At 50.4% G+C, this 23,584-nt stretch overlaps 1 protein-coding gene across 1 annotated transcript; it reads right to left on the reverse strand.

Annotated features, from left to right (window-relative positions):
• Window positions 1-5,730: 5,730 nt before the first annotated feature.
• LOC116517873 (heparan sulfate glucosamine 3-O-sulfotransferase 2-like) lies at window positions 5,731-10,531 on the reverse strand. Its single transcript, XM_032231045.1, is given in 5 exon segments — window positions 5,731-6,159; window positions 6,162-6,380; window positions 6,383-6,393; window positions 10,084-10,102; window positions 10,105-10,531. Coding segments are annotated over 5 exon segments (1,059 nt in total). The 3' UTR covers window positions 5,731-5,776.
• Between the last annotated feature and the right edge of the window lie 13,053 nt (window positions 10,532-23,584).

A 23,584-nucleotide genomic window follows, 5' to 3' on the forward strand; every position in this document is an offset into this window, starting at 1 on the left:
GTTTTTACCCCAGAGATTAATGATACTTGTATGGAGTCTGGCTTGTGCGTCCCTGCTTATTTGCCAGCTTATTTACATGCTCATGTGCACGCATGCGCGCATACACGCACACACACCTTCCCCAAGGCAGCTGGGCTTGCAACTCTGCTTTTCCCTCCAGCCAAACTGTCAGGCCATGAGCCCAGCTGAGAGCAATCTGTGCAGGCCTGCCAATACTTGACTTCCAGTGAAGCTCCTTAGCCATGAGCACATCCAGAGGAAGCCTCTGGGGTCTCCCATGGGCACAGCTGCACCTTCCAGTTGCCCTGCTGGGCTCCCGGCCAAGGCCCTTCTGGGGGATGCAAAACTGTGGGCTTCTGTTGGGAAGAAAACCCCCTGCTCTGCTCCGGTTGTCTCTGGCGCATGGAGTTTGCCTCTCTTTCTGTCCCGCTTGGAGACTCTTTGCTCTCCTAATGGGAAGGGATGGTTGCCTGTCTGGCAGATCATATTCAGCTGGGACACTCAGGAGAATCCAGATTGGTTGGACAAGGAAGGCGCTTCACAGTTCCTCAAACTTCTTTCCTGGGAGATTCTCCATCACTTCCTTGGCAATCTACTCTGATCAGAAAGTAGGGTTTAGAAAAGATGCCACAAAAACGTTAAATCACCAGATGTTGGACAAAAGCCCTGGACACTCTTTGTGTTGTGTGTGTGTGTGCGTGCGTGTGTGAAGAAAACCAGCAGAAGGAACCCAAGAGGAGCTTCTCCTCTCAGCCTCAGTGGCCAGATGTGTCCCACACCAATGTACATTTTTCATTCTGCGGATGCTTCAAAACTCTGATCAGAGTCCGCCGCTTTCTCCCTGCCTCCAGCCAATTAGTTTAATTGGGCGCACCAACCTGAGGAACCCTACACAAGGCACGTAGAGGAGGGGGGGCTGTTAAAACCATGAAGCAATCTGAGCAACGAACGCCTGTTGTAGGAGAGCTGAGATGCGGCTGCTTTCCTCCGATGGCCATTCCACGCAGCACCTTGACATTCAATTAGGGCTGCTGGTTCCCCTTAAAATGGACCATTAAACTTGGCCATATATTCTCTCTGGCTGTGCACCAAGCAACATGTCTTGCTTTGTGGCTGGCAGAAGTTCAAACAGCAGGGCCGCTGGGCAAATGGGCCGGCCTGCTCCACCAGGCGGGTGGGATTTTTCTAAGCAAGAGGAAAGCAGGGCAAAGGTGGGCAGGCAGAAGGGCTGGTGCAGTCCCAGCTCTTGCATAGAGAGTGGCCTCCCTCACCTGCAGGATGCTTTGGAGCCACAAGCAGAAGTTTTAGAGAGCAGTTGCAGAGAAAGCAGAGAGAGAGAGAGAGAGAAGGAGAAAAGGAAGGAAAAGGAGAAGGAGAAGGGTCTGCAGGAAGGAACTCTCACAGACATCTGTTCAAATGGAAGCTTATTCCACCCATGAAGGAAAGCAGGTCCTGAATGATTTCTCAGCCTTTGGGGAGTTTTTATCTGTCTCCTTTTAATGACCCCTCCCCCATCCCTAGCAGGAAGGATGGGAGTTCTACAAATATGAAGGTGCATTTCAAACAACATCCCCACAAGATGGGGAAAAACAGGCGAGGTCTATGAAGGTTACTGCAGATGCCCAGAATTCTCTAGGGGGTTGGGGGGGTGGGGGGGTGGGTGCGTTCAGGATAATCAACGAGCAAATCAAAGTGGCTCCCAGAAACTGTGGAACAGGCTCAGAAAGGCCACAGAGAGATGCTCATTTTTGAAGAAGCTCCCAACAGTCTGATGGAACTAGCAGAGGTGGCTAATTGACAGCTTTAATGAGCATATCAACTTTGCTTCTGCTTGGAAACATCTTCTGAATTTTGTTGCTCGCGATGGGAAAAAGTATGAAACTTTGGATTTTGCTGATTAGGTAGGTTTGTACTGTAGAAATGGCTGGTATATATTAGTAGGTAAAAAGCCAAAAAGTTGAGGCTGTAATGTTAACTTTCCCTTCTCTACTGCACTAAAAAGGGACAGAAGTCACCATTTTTCTTTCTCCCCCTCCTTCCCTACATTTCTTCCTCTTCCCTTTTTCTTTCCCCTTTTCCAAGAAAATTTTCATTTTCTCTTATATATATTCTCTTTTATATCTGATAAACTTAAGAACATTATTTTAAAAAGTGGTTTCCAATTTTTTCACATTCAAGCCAAGTGGAAAAATCAAGTTAGTAGTGATCTTAAAAGAAAAAAGCAGCCTCATTGCTGAACTTGATAGCTACCCTCCATGCCAAGGACTGAAAATCTCCAGACAAATTAGGAAGAAGTTAACAAGTTTAACAATCTTAGTTTGACCAAAGGCCATTAATCAAGTATTATTGGGAAGGAATGTAACTGAGGAAAGCTAATCTGCTGAGTCCTTTGCCACGGTGCTCTTGGGTTTACACGGCATTTCCAGGGGATCAGACAGGACCGGCCTTTGCCGATGTGGGCAACAAGATGAAGTTTAGTGTGACTTCACAATCTATAGTGCCTATTGAGGGTGTGGGAGTTTTGAGGATTTGAAAAAAGTGGAACCAAACTCTAGCAAGCAGAATTCATTGTCAACCTTATCCAACGATGCCTGGGTTCAGGGAATTATTCTGTTTTAAAGTTAGAAAATAGGGAAATAATTCTGACTAAGGGCAGATAACTCATCTGCAGGAAAGAGCTGCCCCCAAGGGGAGGCAAAAACTTACCTGTCTTTTCTAGGCAGGTGCTTTGGATACTGGGATAATTCCCTTCTGATAATTCATTCCATGCGGCGGGGTGGTGTTGGTGCCCCAAGGTCTCTCTAATCAACAGATGCCCAGCATGCAACAGGAAAGCATGCCCTATTTTTTGCCAAAATTGCCATACAGCCATGCTTTGAAATGTGCTATCAAGGCTTTTCAGGTCTATTTCTGGGGCAGAGAAGTCAAGACACACCACAGGCCAACAACCCAACCCTTTGGCCATTATAAATGGAAAACAGGAACTGAAGGATTAAGCATTGGTGCTTGACTTTCAGAGCTTACCGCCAGTAAGTCCACTAAACTGGCAAAATACCATAGCTGATTTTTTTAATCTGCTGTGATCAAGACATGATTGTAGCGAGGAAAGAAGGAAAGGCAAGATTGAAAAAGGGGCTCTTGAAAGTACAGTGTACAAGAGGAGGGACTGGCCAGAAAAGACGGATGTGGAATCTTTTGCAGCAGGTCAGCCTTGGCAACCACTGATGTCAAGGTGCCCTCCGGCCCAGCCATGGGGGCTCCTCTCCCTGGGCCACACTGGGAAGGGCAGCCCAGCCGATGTACTTCTTCTTTTGCCAAGTCTCAGGCCTGACAGAGAACTGGGGCTGCTCCCCTGGAAGCCTCTCTGGACTGCCAGCCTTCGCCCAGGGCTCTGCTCTGCTCTCTGTGCATCCAACCAATGGAGCAGAAACCAATGGAGCTGGAGGAAGGCATGACGCTGAAATGCTGGAGCCAAAGGGGTTGGGTGGCTCTAGAGCTGCATGGTGGGCAGCCCGGGCAGTTGAGGTGGCTCAGCCACAACCAACCGAGGCGAGGTAGTAGACGCCCCAAGGAAGGACAGTGAGGCAGGAGCAACTGAGAGGGGAGGCTGGAAAGCAGTCCCCCACAAGCTGGCAGGGAGATGCTCGGAGGCTGACCTCCTGGCAGGTGAATCTGTGGCTGAGAGAGGACCTGGTCAGCTGGGGAGTCTGCAGCCTACAGGAGGCTCCCAATGTGTGACAGGGTGAACTCTATAAAGCTGGGGGAGAAACGGAGGTTCCAGAAGGAAGGCATGGAAGCAGCTCTGCAGTGCACTGGAAACCAGCATGTGGTGTGGTATGTGTGTATGTGAGAGAGAGGGGGAGAGGGGGAGGGAGAGAGCACAACTCTTGAATAGCCATCGGAGGAGACCCCCTGACAGTCCTTAATTCCAAGGGAGTGTGGGTGGTGTTTCCTATGTTCTGCACAGGGGGAGGGGTGTTTAGGGCCTCATCTTTACATCACACCCCACCCCACATACTGGTTTCCAATGCGCTGCAGTTAATCTTTGAGGTGCAATGCACACCTCAGTTAATCAAAATTAATATTTGAGGTGTTGTAAGCAGCTGCACCGGGACCCCTCGCTTGCATTGCTCCAATCAACCTCCAAACAGGAAGCCTGAAATGTAGGGGGAGACAGTGCTCTTTCAAAGGGGAGCATCAATAGTGAAATTCAATTTTTTTTACTACCAGTTCTGTGGGCGTGGCTGGGTGGGTGTGGTGGGGGAAGGATACTGCAAAATGGTTCACCGACAAAAGGGCAACCGACAAAAGCGCGCCCGACTAAACCGCGGTCACAAAACCATGAGTTCTAAACCACGCCGACGAATGAGCGATGAAGTGCGCCGACAACAGTGCGCCGACAGAAGCGCGCTGTAATCCTAACCCTAACCCTAACCCTAACCATAACCCTAACCCTAAACCTAAACCTAAACCTAACCCTAAACCTAACCCTAAACCTAACCCTAAAATTAACCCTGAACCTAACCCTTACCTAAACTTAAATTGCGCTTCTGTCGGCGCGCTGTTGTCGGCGCGCTGTTGTCGGCGCGTTGATGACGTTGCGGTTTTGTCACTGCGGTTTCGTCGGCGCGCTTTAGTCGAGCGCGCATTTGTCGGATCACACTGCAAAATCCCTATTCGCTCCCCACACCTGGGGCCAGCCGGAGGTGGCATTTGCTGGTTCTCCAAACTATTCAAACTTTCCACTACCAATTCTCCAGAACCTGTCAGAACCTGCTGCATTTCACCCCTGGAGAGCATCCCTGGCTCTTGGGAACTGAGGCTGCTGCTCTCCCTGGCCGTGGGGTCCCAATGGCCAGTCTGGAAACCCCTTGAAGGGCTCGTTCTGCCTCCAGCTGCAGGCAAGCAAAGGAAGGAGCAGGGCAAGCGAAGGGTGCCAGGGACCTTCTGCTTTGGGAATGAGCTGCCAGCTACTGTGTGCCAACAAGAAGCCACGGCCCTTCCGAGATGGAGGGGGCAATGCTGCTGAGGGCAGCTGATGCACAGAAGGACTGGAAACACAGCTGAGCCCTCCTGACCTTGGCAGGTGGGGGCAGAATTTGACACACTTGGCAACTGGAGAAGGTGCTCCAGCAACTGGCTGGGCCACACACAGCGCTTGTTGGGGGCTGAAAAAGGTAATTTCTCCCTGCTGAGGGTGAAAAACCTGTAGGAGGAATGAAAGCAGCCACCCCATCAAACCCCTGCCCTCTTCTCCCAGAAAAGGGACCTGCTGGGACTCTGCCAGGCTTCTTCTGGATTGGCTGGGACTTATTTCCCAGGAAGGAGAAGGAAGAGACAAGAAGCTACCAAGAGAGACTCCAGGAGAAGCCAAGGGCTGGGTCTCAGGTACCCGTAATAGCAGACATCTGTGCTTTATTCGGGGGGGGGGGCAAACAGCCAGGGTGTGTGCATGGGGGGCTCATACAAGGAGACACCTCTCAGGTTTCATGGAAGGACCTAGGGAGCAGGTGCCCTTAGTGCTTACATAGTGACCTTTATAAACTCTGTCTCTATACCATTATGAAAAATAAAATCCATCCTTGGGCCTCACATACCCTGATTGCACCATTGAAAAGTTCTCGAAGGCCTCACCGACCCCGGCAGGATGGCTGTGGGTTTCACTCGCCCTGGCTCCAGGGCTGGACTTTGGCCTGCTGGCTGGTCACCTATGGCCAGAAGGAAGGTAGAGCTGAAGCGGCTCCCCCTGCCTGTCCCCCTCCCCCCAAGGCCTCTCTCATTCCCACCGGAAGTCTCGCCCCACGGCCTCATAGAAGCGGATGTTGTAGGGGCGGTAGAAGTCCTGTAGCTGCTCCAGCACATCTGGGTCAATCTGGACGTGAGGCCTGCCCTTGGACTTCCCCCAGGCAGGGGGCAGTGTGCCTCCCCCGGCCTTCTTCAAGCAGGGGAAGCCCTTGGTCTTGTTGAAGAAGAAGTGTTTCTCGGTGATGAGCCGTTTCAGGCCCAGAAAGTCCTGCACTCTGGCCATCTCCGCTGCAGGGTCCGTGATGAGCCGCTCTCCGCTGACGAAGTGGATCTGGGAGAGCGGGAAGTACTGGAGCCAGCTCTCCAGGTGCAGCGCATAGAGGCCAATGCGGATGGCACTCCAGGAAGTGTCCACAGGCCAAGGCTGCGGTTGCGGAAGGAGAGCCCCTCAAAGGTGGGGATGTCCGGCCTCTTGGAGAGGGTCTGGGTGTAGTCCGAGATGGCTCTGGTGACCGGATTCCTCACCACCACAATCAGCTTCGTGTTCTGGGACATGTTGAAGATCCGCTGGGGAGCCTCCCGGGTGATGTAGTAGCTGGGGGTCTTCTCCATGGTGATCTGGCTGTCCAGGGTGCGGGCATCAGGTGCCTGTAAAGGAAGGGCCCAAAGAGGTGAGGAACAAAGGGGAGAAGAATAGGAGAACCCACCACCTCCTCCGGCTCCCCTTGGAAGCCACCAAAGAGAAAACACCTTTGCCTCTTGCTCTTCAAAGGGTGGAGGTGCTTTGCTCCAGGCAAGTTGAACACCTCCTAAAAGAGACAATTCTGCCTAACTATTTCACTATGCTGTTTGTATTCTGCCTCGATCAATGGCATAGTAGTTAACACATAAATGGAAAACAATTTTAAAAAATCCATGGTACCCATAAAAACTAAATAAAACCATCACTCACAAAAGTAAAATAAATAACATTAAAGCAGAGATGGCCCATTATTAATCAAAGATGCTCCCCAGCATCTTTCCAAACACAACCATGGAATCTTGGGTCTTCAAATTGGATTCCTTGACCAGGAAACATTCCACCCATGATGATCATCTAGCTTGCTTTAAGTATCTCCATCGAAGGAAATTTTGCCATCTCCCAAGGAAGCCTCTTCCACTGTTGAATGGCTCTAACCACCAAGAAAACTTTTCTGATCCCCAACCAGAATCTGCTTATTGCAAAGCTCTTGTTTTTGTCCTGTCCTCTGGAACTTCCCTGAAAAGGTTTGCCCATCTTCTTCGTGACACACTCTCAGATACTTGAAGATAGCTGCCATGCATCTCCACAGCCTTCTCTTCTCCAGGCTAAACATACCCAGACCTTTAAACAGTTCTGCATAAAGTTTTCCTTCCGGCCTCTGATCATCTTGTTTTCTCTTTGGATATGACCCAGTTTGCTAATATCCTTCCCCAAACTCACACAATATTCTAGTGTGGTTTGCTCAGCTCAGAATAGAGTAACAGTGCTCTCTTGATCCTGACATTATTCGCTGGATGCCACCTAGAACTGGCATTTGGCACATGTGCAGCTTGTGATCTACCAACTAGAGTGTAAACCAGACTTTGACATAAAATCTGCTAGAATTTCATGCAAGACTTCATGAGCTGAAATCAAGGCACACTATTTCCATCTGGGATGTCACTCTGCTCAAGAAAGGAGATGAGGTTGGTTCTGCCGAGGGAGGGAAGGAACCTCCCAATTGTACCAGCCGTCAGCCAGTGACCCTGGGGCTTCTCTGCCAGAAGACTTCAAAGAGAGGCGAAATATCTGTCAGAGATGATTCTGCATCAAGTGGGGGTCTTGGATTGGATGGCTTCTAAGATTCCCCCTGCACTGGTCTGGCCACAGAGATCCACCAGATCCTGCAGGCAGCAGCCACCATTAAAATGCTGCTCTGGAACCGGAGAGCTAACACAGCCCCATCTGGGCTGCTTCAAAGCGCTGGGCCATTTCAGCCCCTCTTGCTTGGGGGAACCAAATCCCTGTTCCTAGTCTGTTAGGAAACCTCCATAGGGAAATGGTCCTCCAGGTCCAAAGCCTGAGGCTCCTGGACCCCTGCACTGCCTCTCTTCCCAGGGCTGTTGGCTGGGGAGTCTGCCGTGAGTAAACAGTCTGGGGGGGCTTCCTCTTTCAGCTGTGCAGCACCCCCTTCACAACCACTAGGAAAATGCTCCCCTGGTTTGCAGGCGAGGATGGTCCTGATTCTGGCCCTGCTCCAACCTGGTTGGGGAGGCAGTTGGGAGTTGCTTGAAACTGACAGTGCAGGAAACTGGCACAGAAAACCCCAGAAAGCCTAACCAGCTCCTTATTTTCTGAATGAGGCAATCAGGGGAAAAAGCAAATCTAAAGGAAAGGCTCATTTCAGAAGGCTGTTAAAAGTGGAACAGCACAAAATGGGTTTCTCCTTTTCCAAATCAAATGGAGCCCTCTGCCCTCCTGCTCTACCCTGGCTAGAGAACCGAGTCCTATGCTAAGCGCCAATGCCAGAGATCAATGACTGGCGGAAGGCAGCCAATGCAGATTTCAGAGGGGAGGGGCCTTGTACTTCTTAGTGACTGGGGGAGGGGGCACTTCAGCCGACTTTGCCTCCAAGGTAACAGATGACCACAAATGTACATGCCTGACAACTGTGGTTGTCTTGGGCCACTTTAAGAAGGAAAGTGCTACTTTTACCTGGGCACAATGAGCAGCATGGATGGTCTTTCATTCTCTGATTGAAGGAAAGACGAAGCTGGTCCCATGCGGGAGAGGTGGGGGAGGAGGATGTGGGCAGCTCAAGTGCAAGAAGGAAGGTGACCTTTGAAGCAGCTTTGCCTCCTGACCTGATGCATGAGTTTCTGAGCAGAAAGACCTCTCGCCTGGGGTGAAGGAAATTCCCCCTACGATGGCTCAGGCCTCACCCGGCAGGGGCTGGAGATGGCCAGAGCCCCCGTCATCCCACAGTTTGCTCCGTGTTCCAAAGCAAAAGCCCACGGGTGCTGCTGTACAAGTCCCTCCGGAGACCCCGGTCCTCTAGAAAGACCAGTGGGCCAAACATGATTTGAGTAGCAAATGGTTTCATTTAAAAGAAATATTAGTCAAATGGAATGGTTGAGTTCAGCAGCAGCAGACAGTTCCATCTGTGGCTTTTGAAGGAGCCCACTCTAGGAGACCAGGGAACCTCCACAGAAGATGCTTTCAAAGCTGGCTTCTGAGCCCATTAACTCTTGGAATAAAATGCTCCTCATTCTACTGAGCCCCTTCCAGAGCAAGGCTGGCAGCCCAATCCCTCACTTCATGCCTCCATTTGGCTTCCAAGACCCCCAAGGGAAATCTTTGCTTGCAATCAGAACCACAAGAACATTAGAGATCAACTAGTCCACACCCTGCTCTAGCAGAGGAAAGGCTCTGCTGAGCTTCCTCTTCGAGATCAGAGCTGCCTCTTCTCTCCCTTCTGTGCCAAACGAGGCGGAGAGGATCTCGGTGCCGTCAGAGCCGCCGCCAGCTTTGAGCGCCGATCTCGGCATTTTGAGCCAAGAGACGTGAAGGCTGCACGGATCGCCTTTGTGCCCCACGAGCCTTTGGCAGAGGATCTCAGGCAGGCCTGGAAGTGCCTGGAGCGAGACAGCCAAGCTCCAACTGGTAAGCCGGCTGACCCACCTGTCGACAGGATCCACGTCCGGGATTCGGAGCCGTCCTTGGCCAACTGCCCTGCCTGAGCCGTCCTGGCTGGGAATCTCACTCCTGCCCTGGAGGAAGGAGACTTCCCCGGACAACTCAGATGGGAAGAAGAAGGTAAGTGGGCGTTCTGCAGGGGGGGGGGGGTTGAGGGGAGGCCGGAGTGGCACCAGCCGGAAACAGCCGATTCTCTCCGCCTCCTTGGGTGAGGATTTCTGGGAGAGCCTCTGTCGGGAAGCCGGGCAAGGAACCGCCAAGCCAGCGGAGCCGTCGTGTGCCCCTACCGAGGATCCCTACCCGCCACCGAATCTCTCGGCCGGGAAACGGGGGACGGGCGGGAGCAGGAGCGCCGCTTCCCGCCGCCCGCCTCCTCAGCCCGAGCGCGGAGGAGGCGGAGGGTCCGCGGGGCCCTGGGAAAGTTCGCGGGGGACGCAGGGCAGGCAGCCGAGCGAGCTGACGGGTCACGGGGGAGCCCAAGACGCGGAGCATAGCTGGAGAGGTTCCGACGTTCCGGTCCCGACGGAGAGCAGAGCGCAGCGCCGGGCGGCCCGGCGCGACGGACCAAGGGCTTCTGGGCGGCTCTCCCCCCGCCCGTTCCCCACGGCGACCGCTTCCCCAGCTCAGCTGAGCCGCCTCACCTGTACCACTCCAGGCCCGCTCATAGTGCCGGTCGAAGAAGTGGGGCTCGGTGCCGAGGGCGCGCACGCCCGGGTGGCCACGGATGAACTCCAGCACGGCGCGGGTGCCGCCCTTCTTGACGCCCACGATCAGCGCGTGCGGGAGCCGCTTGGCCACCGCCGCCTTGGCCCGGCTGCTCCCGCCGCCCCCGTCTCCCGCCGGCCGGGACGATGGGGCGGGCGGGTGGCGGCCGGAGGGCGGCGCGGCGGGGCAGGCGCGCCACTTCTGCAGAAGTTTCTTGCGGGCGGCGGGCAGGGCGGGCGGGCAGCGGGCGTCGGGGGGCGGCTGGGGGGCGCAGCAGAGGAGCAGCAGGCTGTAGCAGAGGCAGGTGCCCGAGAGCGAGAGCAGCGCGCCCAGCAGCAGCGCCCGGCAGCGCCGCAGCCGCCGCCTCCGCCGGCCGAGCGCCATGGCTCCATCGCCGGCGGCGGCCACGGCTCCCCGGCCGGCACCAGCGCGGGGTCGGGGCGCGCGGGGCCGACGAGCTCCGCGGCCCGCCACTACCGACCCCGCTCCCGCTGCGGCGCCTCTTTAAGGGGCCGCCTGACGTCAGCCGAGCCGGAGCCGCCTCCGCCGCTGCTGGCAGGCTGAGCCCCCGCCCCGAGTGGCCGCGGGGGCAGAGCGGGGTTCCCGCGGGGCGGTGCTGCCCGCCTGCCGAGGGCTGCCAGCTGGGAGGCTGCAGGGAGCCTCGGCGCGGAGGGAGAGCCGCCCTGGGGCCAGCCAGGCGGCGCTTCTTGCCGGCTCTCCGCGGGGTACGACCCCGCTTCCCCTGCGGGACCAGCCGCTACTTGGGGCTGCCCGCGTGAGGTTCCCGTGTTGCCAGCACTCCCGGCTCCTTCCTCCTTGTGCCGCCGAGCCTCGAGTCGCCAAGATCGGCGGGCTGTTGAGCTGCTCCGACGGCTCCGCTTCCGGGCTGGGGCTATGGGCGAGGAGAGGCTGCCCGCCGCTGGCGCCCCAAGTCCCGGGGTGGGAGGGCTAAAGGTGGCTGCTGCGGGGGCAGCGGAGCAGGGCCGGGCGAGGGGTTGGCCAGCTCTCGTCTGGACTGAGATCGGCCGGTGCCTCTACAGCAGCCCCACCCACATTTAATCCGGCGCCCTTTGGAGGCCCCGGGCCCCAGGGAGGGGCTCCCAAAGGTGGGCTTTTCTCCGAGCGATGTCCCCTGCGGGGACTCTGGCTGACCCCAGGCGGAGGGACTCTTCTCTGCCCCGAAGGATCCAGCTGCAGGGTCGCTGTGCCCATTTGAGGAGGAGTATCTTGGCAGAAAGGGTTGGGGGATTCCTGACAGTGTCCACCAGCCCCGAAGCAAAGTTTCCTCCCTCCTATCTTGAAGAAGGGGCCCCCTCCAGCCTCAACCTGCCCTGACTGTGCAATGGGTCCTTTCTGAGCAGCCTCTCCGGCAGGAAGCAGAGCCCAGATAGGGAAGGAGTGGGGGTCGGAGGAGGGGGGAGGTTATGGCTGGGTGGGGTAGCAGGAGGGAAGGAAGAGTTTTAATCCTACCAGTTGATAACTGAGAGGGTTTGGGATTAATCCTCTCAGGATGGGCGGAGCCTGCTGCAAACCCCCTTCGTACTGGCTGCCCAGGGCTGGTCTCCTTCCTGCTTCTGCTCCTCTGACACCTCTCCATAAACGTCATGTGCTGTTAATTACCTGGATTTAATTGGGGCAAAGTTTAATTGCATCTCTACACTGGGCAGAGTTTAATAGATTCACTCATTAGTGACCTGACTTGGAAACCATTAGCCTGTGCAGCTTTGGGAGGGTGAGTGAGATCTGGTAGCTGGGGTGGGATGGAGAAGTAGGATGCCAGAAGGGAGGCAGCTGCTCCTAGCCCCCTCCCCCAAATATGGAAAGAAACAACCAGTCTCCTCAGCCTCCCCTCCCCCAGAGGTTATTCCCTTTCAACCTTTTTCTAGGGAATGGGCGCTTTTTTCAAACCAAGGGGTTTTCTGGTTGCTCCTTGGAGGGAAAGCAGGGCTGCAGCCCCCCAGCCTGCCAGTTTTCTTTGTGGTTCATTTTCTAAATAAACTAATCTTGGGGGGGGGGACGACAAATTAAAAAGCTAATGTGATGCAGAAACTGGATATCCCCAGGAGGGGCTCACGGGCCCTTTGAATTTACTGGCTGCCACATCTAGTAAATCTCTGCGTAAGGGAGGGCAAGCGGCAAATCCAGAGGAGGGGAAGCTTGGGGGCAGCCAAAATCTCAGCAAGTGGTGCAGTGGTGGGAAGGAGAGGCTGCTCTGCGGGTGTTGGGTTCCCTCTCTCCTCCCAGGGGTAATGTGGGTTGAATCACCCACAGAGAGAGTTTAGGGCTCTGAAAGGAAGGGAGCTGCTTGGACGGAGGTGATCTGGCCTTGCAGGGGATCAACCTCCCCCCCTCCCTCCTCTTTGCCTGGCCTTCAGGATGAAGAGACTGAAAACAGATTCCAAACATTGCAGAAGGCAAGCGCTTCATCTACAGAAGAAGGGAAATGAAACCAAAGCTCTGAAACTTCGACCAGGGCCAGGAGAGGCTGTGTGTTCGGAAGCTTTGCCTGAATCCTGCAGGCTCTGGTGGGTCAGGACGCAGCCCTTTCGGGGCTCAGGCAGGTGGAATGGGAGAGAAAGAAGGGGCCATTCTGGAATGGATGGCAAGTGAGTAAGTGCCAGGGCTGGCGGGTGGGGGGATCTTTGCAGGGCTGCCTGTGGCGGAGGAGAAGTTGTGGGACAGGTAGGTGGAGGGTTTTTTTTACCAGCAATGGGGGGGGGGGATCTGCTCCCCCCCACTCCATTGTCCTCAGCTGCCCTCTGAGGAGACCCATCCCTCTGCTGAGGTCTGGCAGAAACACCCAACCTTGATAATTAATTTGGTTCCTAATCCCCAACTCCAGCTGCTGACTGGCGGCCAGTGGCTTGTCCCCTTCCTGGGAAGGGCTCCCGCTGCCCCTCCAGCCCCTGTTACACCCACTTGCACTCAGTGACACCAATAGGAAAATAAAGAGGGCTGCTGGGGAAGAGCATCCTCATCACGCTCTGAACTGGAAGTGGGAGAATTCCTGCTTTGGTAATGCAGGGCTGCTGAACTGGGCCAGAAGGCAGAAGGAGCCAGTCTGGATGCTGCTGCGCCTCAGGGATGATTGTTGGGGGCTCCTGTCCCTGGTGTGGTCCCTGGGAAGTGCCCAGAAGACCCTCTTCTGGAAATGCCATCTGCTCTGGAGGCAAGATGGGAGATGGGAGGGGAAGAAGGCAGGAAGGCAGTGAAGTATTGGAGGTGGGGAGGGGAAATGAGTCAAAAATCCAAAGAAATATGTCTTCAAACCTCCCCAATATCTATTGGTGGCCAGGGATGATGGAGGAGGCGGATCCTAAGCTTTGCACTTGTCTTCACTGATTTCCTTAGCCAATTTCTCTAATCTTGGTGGCCATTTCGAATCATTTCTGCTCTCCTGGGTCTTGTCCCACCCAATTTTATGCAGATCTGAAGGACCATCACTCCATTTCCTTCCCCAAAACATTAGTGGGAACCTGGACAAGGTCCTGTTGATGTACACCCAACATCTCTGCAATTGGACGAATGATATATTTCCAGAGCATTTTGAGATTATTCAAAAACAGAGCTGTCTTTTGAGGTAGAGCAAGAAAGAGGCCATCAAGCCCAGCAGTGCCCCAGAAGCGGTTGGAGAATCCTAGAGTTGGGGGGCAGACTAAGAGTTGGGATTGGGGGCTCATGGCAGGCAGGAGAGCCATTAGCCTCTGCTTGGCAGCCTCCTTGAATGGAGGGGGAAAGGGTTCCTTCAAACCTAGAGGCCCCTGTGAGGACATTGAGAAAGGTACTGAGTAGCAGATGTTGAAGAATGTTGTGCGTGTCTATGGGTGTTTGAGTGAATGAGGAAGTGTACACACACACACACACACACACACACACACACACACACACACACACACTTGGAAGAGCGCCTGGGGATCCTACAATCCAGGCTCTGCTCAGGACCTCCTTCCGCAACATCCCAGCAGATGCACCAGAGGTGGGTTCCTACCAGTTCGCACCTATTCGGTAGAACCGGTTCGTCAAATCTACCAAACCGGTTAGAAGAGGTTCCACCAGTGGACCCAGAAAGCAGGCCACACCTACAGAAGAGGTTCCAATTTTTTTTAAAACTCCTTGGATATGATTATTCTACCATGCTCATATTTATAAAACTCAGTGCCTCTGTGAAAGGTAAGGATGACTACTGCGTTTGTGGTGCAATCAGAACATTGCGTGTGTTGAAGTTGTTTTAACGCAAACCAAAGATGCCTTTTAAAAAACAAGTTTACATCATATTCTTATGCATGCCAGTGCTGTGTCTGAGGTAATTTAAGGTGGTTCTGACAAGTGTCGTTGGCATCTTCATATCCGGTCACATGGGTGGCAAGCCACTCCCACAAAGGAGGCCACACCCACAGAGTAGGTTCGAACAATTTTTGAAACCCACCACTGAGATGCACCCAGTACAGATGGAGGAAAAGCTTTTTGCCTTCCTCAGCCTTCTGTGGGGAAAGGAACCCCCATGAGCCTCTCCCCTTCCTGCGTTCCCCATTTTTCCTGCTATTCCCTAGTGGCAGGAGAAGGGGGAATGGCAGCCACAAGAGAGCCCTGACCTCTTGCTGTCAAAAGGCGAATGGCCGTGGGCACCAGTAGCCAGAGGGCACGGGGCATATCTGTGGGTGCCTGCTTGTGCCTCTGTGCTCCACGGGGCCAACAGAACAGGGCAGATCAGTCCATGCATTTCCTGGCAATGCAGAGACACCCCATGGGGAGGGCCGCAGATGTGGGAAAAGGCACTTTCTCCCTTGGTCTTCTCAGTGAGCCAAAGATCAGGATGACAGCAACATTTTGGTCCTCAGCAGTTCCTGGGTCATTTTTGCACGGACAGGCAGGTCTGAATATCAATCATCTGCTGGAAACGGAGCTCTGCCAAAGATTGAGGAAAGCAGGGGAGCATTGAAGGGTATAAACAACAGAAAAGGTATTTTCTGGTATGTAGGAAACCCAAGGACAGGCCCAGAGACTGCGGGGCCCTTGTGAGGAAAAGGGGAACCTGCTGGTCTGGTTGTTTTAAACTGCCTTCTCTCACAAGGACCATGAAACCCCCAGCCGCCTTTATTCTGCTGCGGGGGTCTGCAGCTCAGGAGAGGCAGGGAAAGTGAACCTAATTTCAAGGGAGTGAAATCTCCCGGGCCAGACCAAGTTCCCCATAGGGGGGAGCAGAGGTGATCCCAGGCCATGGTTCATTCTTCCTTGAGAGGTGAGTTGTTGGTTTTAATTGTGAAGTCGTGTCTGACCCATCGCAACCCCATGGACAATGTTCCTCCAGGCCTTCCTGTCCTCTACCAACCCCCAGAGTCCATTTAAGCTCATGCCCTCCCCTCCTTCTTTTGCCCTCCATTGTTCCCAGCATGAGGCTCTTCTCCAGGGAGTCCTTCCTTCTCATTAGGTGGCCAAAGTCTTTGAGTTTCCTCTTCAGGATCTGTCTCCTCCATGCGGGACAATTTTCTCCCTGGCTCCAATTTCCTCATAGAGATGTTGGAAGATTTGGGCCTCAGGGGTGTGATGGAAGCTGTTTCCTGGCTGCCTGGTGTTTTGTTTTTTGTTTTTTGTTTTATTTTGTATTTGTTTATATTTCTATTTGTTGCAATGTTGCAAACTATCTAGAGTTATGTAACAAAATGGGCAGCTATATAAATCAATTTAATGAACAATTTTTATCACATATAATGTTGCTAGATTTTCTAAGACTGTATTATTATTTTTCTTCTCATCCTTCCTATTACCTATCTCCTCACACATTACTATAACCATGTTGCTTGTATTTTACAATTTATATTGTTTTATTTGTTTCCTAGTATGATTTGATTGCTTATTAGTAACCTATGACTATCAGTAAGTGTTGTATCTTATGATTCTTGATGAATGTATTTTTTTATGTACAGTAAGAGCATATGCACCAAAGACAAATTCCTTGTGTGTCTAATCACACTTGGCCAATAAAGAATGCTATGCTGTGCTATTCTAGATTTTGTCCAGCAGTAATTAAAATCTGTAAATAGATAATTAAGGGTATTAGGCATGGATAAACTCAATGACAATCATTCTTTTATCTTTTTATCTAATTTTAATTATTACCAAAATTAATGATTGAAACCAAAGAGGAGATTGATTCCTTTTGAATTCTTACTAGTTACACATATTTTCTCTCCCACTTCCTCTTTTTAAAAGAAAAAATTATGGAAGCTCACCATTATCAATGATTTTCTGGGAGGTTATAGTTTATAAAATTTTGTTAACATACTACCGGAAGTGTTTTGAAAGTTTTTAATTTAGAATTTAAGATTCTCTTCCAGCTCTTGTTATGTACATCATACATCTATTTTACTTTTTGCTTTGGTTCAAAATCTCATTGGTGCTTTATAATTTTATATTTGTACAAAACATTGTTCAAAGAACACAATCAATTTAAACTCTAAATTATTATTGGTCACAAGTCCCACTGTCAGATTACAATTTTCCTCTACCTACAACTGATCACTTAGTGACTGTTTAAAGTTACAACAGAGGTACTTATAACTTAGTTCTGAAGCACTGATGGTTATCATATGACCACTGGCCTGCATTTATGGCCGACTGCAGTGTCCTACAGTCACATGACCTGCTTGAAAAGGTATACAGTTTCCTGCTTGAGAAGGGGGTTGGACTAGAAGACCTGCAAGAAAACCAACTCTGTTTTTCTGTTATTCTGTTATAATACTTTTGCTGAAAATAGCAATTAGACTTATATACCTCTCTATAGTGCTTTATAGCTCTCTCTGATCAGTTTGCATATGTCAGCCTTTTGCCCCCAACAATCCGGGTCCTCATTTTACTGACCTTGGAAGGGTGGAAAGCTGAGTCAACCTTGAGCCCATCAGGATCAAACTGCTGGCAGTGGGCAAAACCAGCCCGCAAAGCTGCATTCTAACCACTGCGCCACCACGGCATGGCTAGCTGAGGAATTCTGGGACCTGAAGTCCACAAGTCTTAAAGTTGCCAAGTTTGGAGGCCCCTGTGGTAGATCAAAACTGAATGTGAGCCAACTGTGGGGTGTAATTGATAAATACTTGTTCTGCCCCGGGCAATGAGGTTCTGCCCGGGCAGCCAGTTAACTCCACGCTTAGGAATATCTTTCAGATCACGTTTATTATCAGGCATCCTTAATAGCAAAACTTACAGTTCAGTGTTAAGATTCTTCTGACTTTCCATGATCTGTCCCATCACGTAGTGTAAAAAGACATTAATTCCTCTAACCCATGCTGCTGGTGCAAAGCTGCTTCTGGTAGTGCCGATGGCGATTCAGTGAGTGCCCAGTAATAAATCAATTTCCCGGGCAGAGTACCCCACTGCCCAATCAGGGAGCACAGATGTGGTCACATGTTATGGGACTACATTTCCCATAAGGTAGTTACATTTCCCATGAAGTAGTTTCTTAAAGGAGACAGCTCCGAATTCCTAAATTAGCTATATACTGTTGGGACAGCACAATACTTTTTTTTTTAATTAAAAGGAACATTCAATCTAAATAACAGAAATGACAGTTTTCTTCAGTTCTGACCTGATTGGACCCTCTTTGCTCTACTACGTCCCAACTTTGGGCAGCGTAGTTCAAGAAGAACAGTAATAACTGGAGTAGGTTGATAGAGGACGACCAGTGGGGTGAACGGTCTGAAACTTGATTCCTCTGAGGAATGGTTGTGATCAAGGCATGTTTAGCCTACCAACCACTGTCTGAGGAGATATACAAAAGCAGTCCAGATATTTGAAGAGTTTTCCTACAGAGGAAAGAACGGTCTTCTACTCTGTTGCTCCACAGGGCAGGACCAAAAGCAGTGGATTTAAATGGCAAGGAAGTAAATTTATGTTACCCCAAAGGTGCTTTTTCAAGAGGCAAGTGGACTTTCTGGTTTTTCTTTGAAGGCGTTTTGCTTCTCATTCAAGAAACTTCTTCAAAAGCAAAAAGCACCTGTGGGGCAACAATGACCTGGATGACTGAGAATCTCCATAGACATTTAGATTTATTTTAGATCCTGAGGGTAAGAGCTGGGACAGGCTCCCCTCAGTGGAGCCCTCGAAAGAGAAATCGGATTACTATTTGTCTGAAATGCTTTAGCAGAACTTGCATTGAGCAGGGGATTAAATGATATGATACCTGAAGCCCCTTCCAGCAACACCGGATCCTATAACTATGGCCTAATTTCTTCTTCTGTAATGTTGAATCCCAAGATGCCATGTTCACCTTCTCCCCAACTTTTCTCTGCTTTTACCAATCGTTTGTTTGCTGATTTGTATCCCACCTTTATCGGCAACCACTTACTCTGCAAAGCACCGGAAGGCAATCAAGAAGCAATGAATGGAAATCATCAAGCAGAGAAGCAACTTGGAACTAAGGAGAAAATTCCTAATGGTGAGAGCAGTCAACCAATGGTATAGCTTGCCTTCAGAAGTTGGGGGTTCTCCATCACTAGAGGTTTTTAAGAAGAAATTGGACAGCCATTTGTCCAAAATGTTATCTTCTGCTTGAGGTTGGACTAGAAGACCTCCAAGGTCCCTTCTAATTTATTATTCTGTTAATAAGTAATGGCATCTGATGGGATCCAGGAGTAGATCATCTTCTGCTTTGATCCTTTGGAAGATCACACACCCCCACCCTGAAGTCAGATTGGTCCCAACCTTGATGGCCTCCCAAAGGGATGATCTAGTTGGGGATCTGGGAGATCTAGTTGGGGATCTGGGGACATTGGTGCAGAGTCTGCAAAATGGTTGGACTGTTAGAAAATGTATGTTGCTTTCCTGCAGATTATAGTTTTTATGCTTTTAATAGTTTTTATTGTTTAATTATTCTCGTTAATTTTTTGGGGGGGGTTGAATTTGAGGGGAGTGTGAACTGCCCAGACGTATAAATAATAAACAATAAAGAAATAAAAATACTTAAACAGGTTGGTTCACAAACAAATGATATTTCTGATGTAAAGAGACTGATAAAAGATGAGAAGCTGGCACTAACTGTGAGATGACACTATCTTGGGGAGTGGGGGTGGGAAGGGGACTGGTGATTTTAATCTCCAGGCAAAATGGAGATAAACCATGCTGAGCCTCCTGGGTTCTGGGGGGCAGAATTGTAGGGTGACTACTCCAAATCCAAATAGTTGCCCCCAAGGTCCCATCCCTTATTGCTCTGGTTGGTGGTTTCTGTGTGCAGAGAAGGTAATACACAACTGGGGGCGAGGACTGCTGAGCCAAAACTGTATAAATGCTTCACCGAAAGGGAGCTTGGTTTCTGGTTTGGAATATGTGGCAGTCTGGCTGTTGACCTGCTTTTACACTTTGCTACTTGATGGGAGGGAGGGAAGGAGGGAGGTGGCCTTTCAGTGGCTCTCTGTGCTGTGGAAGGATGGGCCCCCAACTCTGCTCACTTTTAGGGAACCCACAAAATGTGCCTTTCTCCCCAGGTGTTGGGCTCCAGTTGAGCAGAGTTCCTTTGTGATGCTTTCTATTATTGTCTTTGGTCATCATTTCATTTTTTCTATTTTACATTTATTTGTTCTGTATGTTTTATGTCCCTTCACTTTGTTGTTTGTTTGTCTGCTGAATGCCAGCATCGTATTGAGTTGGGGACCCTTAGGAATCCAGACAAATGTTGCACAAAGGCATGAGATGCTTCATTTGCTTGGGGGTGGCACATTTTGTGCACAGCCTTCATTTCCTTCGCTCGTCCTCTGGCACAGGTGCTTTGCCTGCTCTCGGTAGAATGTGATCTACCATGGGAAGAGTGGATTCCGGCCTCCGGACCTTTGCCGGGAATGAATGGGAGAGCTCTCATGCACGGCAGCCAATCGCTTCCCTTGGGAGGCTTCTGTAACTGGCGACTCTCACCTGAAAACAAAAAGGACTTTTGCTGGCACTTTGTTCAATGCTTTGGGGGCACCGTCCTCTCCCCCACACGGAGAGTCAGAGCAACATTACAAGTCCCTTCTCTGCCCAAGGCAAGGACGAATTCTGGTGGCCCTGCTGGGTTCCTCCCTCTACCCTCTGAGGGCCTCTTGTAAGCCAGGAAGTGATGCCCCCCTCCCCATGCCCCCCATTCAAGAACTGGTCTTGTGGACTGCAGGGTGAGCCCCCTGGGCTGAACCTGGGACGGGAGCACAATGAAGTCTCATGGCGGGGGGAGGGAGGGTCAAAGGAGTGTGAACAGTTTTGTTCTTCCAGAAATGTTCATATTTCCCAACTTTCCTCTTGTAAAATTTTGCAGGCAGCTGAAGTCAATAATGTAGAATTTATTGCTCAGGCCAATGCAATTGGGCCATAGAACTGCCCTTTTGTTTGCGTTCTCTCTTTATTTAGTGGATGAATTTGGCTGAAAATTTTTGTTCATTTCAAAACCTACTTGCTGAACTAGTGATGCCCTAAATTATAAAAGTGAATATCCCACATAATACTGACATGTTTTACGACAGCAGATTAAATAGACCGAAATACATAATCTCCTTCAGGCCTTCTGCAGCTCAAGATAGTGAAAGGAAAATGGCAAAATCTTCTCTGCCATCAGCTGGGAAAGAAATGAGATGCTTCAGCTCAGCAACATTTATGCACCCAACACAAACTGGTGGGTGGTGAATGCTAAGTGGGTCTGAATGGAAGGAAGGTGGTGGGCATCCTGTTCAGGAGGCGGGCTGGCTCTGGTTGGCCTTCAGCAGCAGCCAACAGCTGGGCTTGAGGGACCCCATTCTGCCCTCAGGGCTTGCAAAGTCAAAGTGGACAGTTATACCTGGGTGGTGGCTGAGTGCATGGAAGGGCCATCTCTAGATGAGCCAGGAGAAGCAGCAACTCAGTGAGGGCTACTCCTTGCCATTTGGGATGAATGGACAGCTCTATCTAGGGTTGCTTCTTCTCCTGACCTGGCAGAAGCTGCCATCTGGAGAGATGCCCAAGATATTCCCCATTACGTGTTTATGATTGGCAAGCATTTTTTTTTTTTTGCTGGCATTCAGGTTCATGCTCAGACTAACAATGCTGGAAGACTCCTTCAAGTGTGTTCAGTCAAGTGTTTAAAATTGCAGTGCCAACTACTGAAAAATATCCAATGCAAAGAAACCAGGGAAAATTGCTTTTCACTTGCTTGCAAATGACCCTGTGAGTGTGTGTTCCTGAAATATTCATGCCTTGTTTCTCCACCACCGGTCTTCGCTGTCTAGCAGAGACAGCCTCCCTAACATCCACCCTCTAAAATGCATACAGGCGCAGCAAAGGGCTGACAGTTGCGCGTAGCCAGGTGGTTTCCCCAGAGCCAAGACTGGGGCCTGGAGTATCCCACCTCTCAAGGAACTCGTTGGCTCTTCCGGAAGAAGGGAAGACGTCATGCATGCAGCCATGTGAGTCAAAACAGCATTTGGAAGGCTACCCAGAAATGCACCAGAAGCCACGGGCGTATTTTAAAGGTTCACTGCAACAAGCATCTAGAGAGCGGAAGCACTGACATTTCTGCCAGCATTGTGCGCAAGTCCTACCCGTGGAGCAGGGAAATCTTGCTATGCTCTAAGGCCCACACTGGTCACTGTTGTTACCATTAGTGGTAAAATTGTTACCACTAATGTTACCAAACCAAAACTGGGAATGCTGGGGCATGCTCAAGCTGACCGATTCCAGATGTGCTCCTGGTTAACATCAGGCTTGGCCACCTGGCTAATGTCTCTTGGGAGTATCGCCATGCTCCAAGGAAGCCTCTCCTCCATCCTGTGATAGGTTTACCCCCAAATCATCACCCATTCACGCCTTTCTCCCTGTTCCTTGCTGAACAATTTGCTTAGGGTGCCATTTGTTCTCTTGCATGCTTGATTTCCATCCTTTGATGCTCTTACGCTATTCAGCAACCAACCCTCGATGTTATATTTCTGCAAAATGATCTGTAACTTACATCTTGTCACGTGCTTTTTCTAAACCAACAAACATACAATCAACTTTCTTTCTCACTTTCATACATTTCTAAATGACCTACTGTAGAACCAAAATCTGGTCTGTACAACGTCTGCCACAAATGTTACATAGTTTGCAAGGATAAAAACATATGAAGAGGCATAATAGTGTTGTTACACTATTATTTGTTTGTTTACTACTACTTCTGTTTTACCTGCAGTTTGCATAATGTTATTTATCCATAAAGGGAATAGGGTGATGAGTATGTATGTGTGTTTACATACGTGTGGCTTCTAATTTGGAATCATTGGCAAATAAGGCAAATATTTCCTCCACTTCTTTACCTTAGTAATAAACATTTTTAAAGTCCCAGAAGTGAACTTTATGACACTGCTACTTTATACTGATAGATCACATTTGAAATACAATTTTCAATCCAACTTTGTCTGCATTTAATTATCAGACAATACACACTAGAGCAGGGGTGTCCAAACTTTTTGCAAGAAGGACCAGATTTGGTGAGGTGAAAATGTATGGGGCCGACTATTCAGCCTGACATTCTTTGAACCATTAATATTAATGTTTGGTGAAGGAAAAAATGCCGGCTGGCAGGGATGAGTGACAGGCTGAGCTGGTGGGGTGAAGAGGCTGCAGGCCACTTGAAATTTGAAAATGGGCTGCGATTGGCCCCTGGGCCGGACTTTGGACATTCCTGCACTAGAGGATGAGCATGTATGATGTGCTTTGTCGAATCCTCTGCTTATATCTAATGTACCATATCTCTAGCATTCCCATAATGTCCTAAGGAAGTTACTCAGTTAAACAATGTGGTAAGGCTTCTTAACCGCCCCTGCTGAGTTCTTTATGTTTTGCTTCCCAGGCATTGAAGTCCTGCTGATCTGTAGTTCTTTTTCCCTATGGATCCGCTGCTGCCTGGGATGATGGTTGGCCTCCTTTAGCTGCCTGGGACTTCCATAGTTCTCCTGATTCTCACAGCAGAGAGCACCCCCAGAAGCAGCCTAGCCAGAGACAAATGGGTGCAGCAGATCTCCGATACATAAGTTAGAAGAAGTGAAGTCATAATGAAAGAATTCCATCAACTGCCATGTATCAAGTTTGGGTCTGGCTAGTCTAAAGAAAAGAAGAAGTAGGGGTGACACGATAGCAGTGTTCCAGTATTTGAGGGGCTGTCAAAGAAGAGGGGGTCAACCTATTCTCCAAAGCACCAGAGGGTAGGACAAGAAACAATGGTTGGAAACTAATCAAAAAGAGAAGCAACTTGGAATTAAGAAGAAACTTCCTAACGGTGAGGACAATTAACCAGTGGAACAGCTTGCCTCCAGAAATTGTGAGTGCTCCATCACTGGAGATTTTTAAGAAGAGTACTCTAGACAGTCACTTGTCTGAAATAGTATAGGTTCTCCTGTTTAAACAGGGCTAGACTAGAAGACCTCCAAGCTCCCTTCCAGTTTATTCTACTCCTTGTGTAAGTATGAGCCCTAT

The sequence above is a fragment of the Thamnophis elegans genome, chromosome 14, assembly GCF_009769535.1.
Source record: "Thamnophis elegans isolate rThaEle1 chromosome 14, rThaEle1.pri, whole genome shotgun sequence".
NCBI classification, from domain to species: Eukaryota; Metazoa; Chordata; class Lepidosauria; order Squamata; family Colubridae; genus Thamnophis; species Thamnophis elegans.